The sequence below is a fragment of the Salvia hispanica genome, chromosome 3 (genome assembly GCF_023119035.1).
Source record: "Salvia hispanica cultivar TCC Black 2014 chromosome 3, UniMelb_Shisp_WGS_1.0, whole genome shotgun sequence".
In the NCBI taxonomy this organism is placed as follows: domain Eukaryota; kingdom Viridiplantae; phylum Streptophyta; class Magnoliopsida; order Lamiales; family Lamiaceae; genus Salvia; species Salvia hispanica.
The window spans coordinates 14,530,935-14,533,853 of NC_062967.1; the positions used below are offsets into that span (position 1 = coordinate 14,530,935).

At 42.8% G+C, this 2,919-nt stretch overlaps 1 protein-coding gene across 1 annotated transcript; it reads left to right on the forward strand.

The window, feature by feature from the left end:
• Positions 1–351: 351 nt before the first annotated feature.
• On the forward strand, positions 352–2,600 carry LOC125209352 (serpin-Z4-like). Its single transcript, XM_048108951.1, has 3 exons — positions 352–474; positions 1,301–1,528; positions 1,730–2,600. Exons 1-3 carry the CDS (start codon positions 352–354, stop codon positions 2,465–2,467), a joined length of 1,089 nt encoding a protein of 362 aa, XP_047964908.1. The 3' UTR covers positions 2,468–2,600.
• The last annotated feature ends 319 nt before the right edge of the window (positions 2,601–2,919 follow it).

The following is a 2,919-nucleotide window of genomic DNA, read 5'->3' on the forward strand; positions in this document are numbered from 1 at the left end:
CTGTTCTTCATTCCCAATCACTTCTCACTCAAGAAAGAAAGAGCCGCCACTATCGGCCGCCAGAGAATGCCAGGAAGTTCGAAGCCCTCACACGCCGTGGAAAGAGCGAGAGGAGCTGCTGCCGCCGTTGCTTCACCCTCTCCACACTCGCGCTCCTCGTAATCGCCGCCGCCATATCTGCCGGAGTACTCTACCTCATCTTTAGGTTCCCCTCTTCGATTGGAGATGCGTGATTTCGGCTCTAATTTTAATTGCGATTGGGTTTCGAATGCAAGTTGGGATTTTTATTCATGCCATGTTCGATTCCCCTAATTCTTGGTCTATGATGGTTGGAGAATTCCAAAGGGTAAAATGGGCTTTCACAGTGGTTTCAGCACAATCAGGAAACTAATACCTGCTCAAGTCCCTGAAACGGTTGACAGGAGTGTGCTGATAGTAGTACGTGTGGGTTGGAAACCCGAAAGATTGTACCGGGTCAGCAGATTCATTTTGGAGCTACCAAACGCTGGTTACCAGCTGTGAACAGTGCATTTTCAAGGCTATTCAAGCCTACCAGACGACCCCTTAATTAAATATATTGTTGACGACTTGACGAATTAATATTGCTTTTCGTAATTCTGGTTCTGGCCAATAACGCATAGAAATATGGATTTTTTGCAGTTTTGAGGAAATTAAATGAAATTGGAAGGAAATTTGGAATCCGGTGTAGAGTGACAGTCTGCAATAGCTTGTTGAAGAAGTCACTCCTCTCGCTCTCATTTTTCCTTACGCCGATTTCGTTTCGTCGCCTGCCCTAGCTGATTTCTTTCTCCCTTTCCACGGTTTGCTTTCGAAACTCTCCTCAATTTTCTTTTTTAATCGCTTGTTTGCATTTCCTTATTTTCTATCTGCATCGTGTAATGTAACTGGCTGCCCTGAACTTGAATGACTGTATATCGCGATGTTACTTTTCAGCATCTGCCCGATTTCGTTTTGTGATTTTAATTTTTTTTTCTTCGGAGGAGCATTTTGCAATCTTATTTCCTTCCCATGAGATGCGAATTGGAAATATTTATGAAATTTTTATATCACAAGCATTTTTTCTTGGTCATGAGCTTCGCATATCCTCTGTAATAGTAATAATGTTGATAGAATTAATGGCTCTCTAAATTGGCCGAATTCCATCGCTATTGAAGTCATCGGTGTCTCTCAAAATTGGCGTGCGGCGGATGACGACATTATCTCTCAACAAACAAACTCCATCGGTGAAGATAGCCAGAGACGACTACCTTACTATTGTGAAGCACGTGATCGCCTCTAGCGACAGCAAAACCAAAAACGTCGTCGTCTCGCCTCCCTCTATCCATGTTCAGCTTCTCAAATATCTCAAATCGGAGAGCGTGGAACACCTCGAACCCTTCTACACGCAGATTGTCTTCACTCTTCTCGCCGACGGAATCCATTTAGGTGGCCCTCACTTGTCATTCATGGGTGGGATCTGCCAGATTGGGGTCACACTCTCAAGCCCGCTATTCGAAATACTGTCAAGGTTTGTTCCTATTTGCCCTTAATTAATCTTGCTTTATTATAATTTCATTAATGATTAATTTTTTGGCTGTTTACTTTGCAAATTACTTTGAAATATTCATCCTAAAACATGTGCTCTGTATCTGCTCACAAAAAGCTTGGTGGCTTTGTAATTTTTCTTTTGCTGCTTATGCTAAAATAGTGTATCTTATAATTTTGGAAGGCTCTCTCGCCTAGACTGCTCTTCGCACACTGCGCCTGTTTCATAGGATTATGGAGTGAAATATTCGATGCAAAACTAACAACAGATGCCGACTTCCACCTCTCAAATGGCACTGTCGTTCGAGCCCCATTCATGACCAGTTGCTACAAGCAACGCGTTGGCACCTTCGACGGCTTCAAGGTTCTGAAGCTACCTTACATTGCAGGCATCGACAAGCGCAGATTCGCCATGTACATCTATCTTCCAGATGCCAGAGACGGGGTGCCATCTTTGATCGAGAGAATCACCTCCGAGCTTGGGTTTGTAGATGGCCATCTCCCTCACGAGGAGGCGGTGACTCTTGACGAATTTCGCATACCCAAGTTTAAGATGGGTTTTGAGTTGGAGATTTCATCGATCGCGACAGAGCTGGGAGTGGTGGATCTTTCAGAGAGTGGTATGGCTGAGATTCATGGCAAACCGGTGGTTTGTGAGATACTGCATAGGTCGATGGTGGTGGTGAATGAGATGAGCACCTATACAGCGAGAGTGGAATTGCCGGTGGTGGACTTCGGTGAAGCCTGTCCGATGATGGGTGAGAAGTCGGGGCTGAGATTCGTGGCGGACCATCCTTTCGTGTTTACCATTAGAGAGGATACGAGTGGGGTAGTCCTCTTTGTCGGTCAACTGCTCGATCCGCTTGCCCAAGCACCATCTGGATTCATCGCATACCCAATTACTACTCCTCCGATTCACTGAGTTTTAATACCTTTTGTACTAGAATTAGTATGAATGTCCATTCTGTATTAGGCAAACAATGCTTGGTAGGTTTCTTAACCGAGATCATGCACTACGAAGGCGTTACATTTTGTAGGAAAAATGACTTCTTTGACTTGACTCATATTTTGTTATTAGTCTTGTATTTTCGATATGGTTTATCTTTTGATAGTTTAATCTCATTCAATTGTGCTTCGACTTATAGTATGATTTATCTTTTCGATATGATTTGAGTACTATTGTGTAGTATAAGACGAATGTTTACCATTTCAAAAGTTGTAAAGTTCATGTCTGTGATGGTTATGGCAAGCAATTCATGGGAGGTTTCTTTGCATTGCTAATGGTTTAATCAATATTTTAGTGCTTATCATCTTCTCATGATCATTAATCATTTAGAAAAGAACGAAACAAGAAAACACAACATTTTACGTTAC

Bases quoted from the DNA above. Each gene is read 5' to 3' on its own strand.
- LOC125209352 (XM_048108951.1), top strand. From the start codon at position 352: ATGGGCTTTCACAGTGGTTTCAGCACAATCAGGAAACTAATACCTGCT. The intron at 475-1,300 runs GTCAGCAGATTC...GATCGCCTCTAG, and splicing joins AACCCGAAAGATTGTACCGG to CGACAGCAAAACCAAAAACG. The intron at 1,529-1,729 runs GTTTGTTCCTAT...TAATTTTGGAAG, and splicing joins CTATTCGAAATACTGTCAAG to GCTCTCTCGCCTAGACTGCT.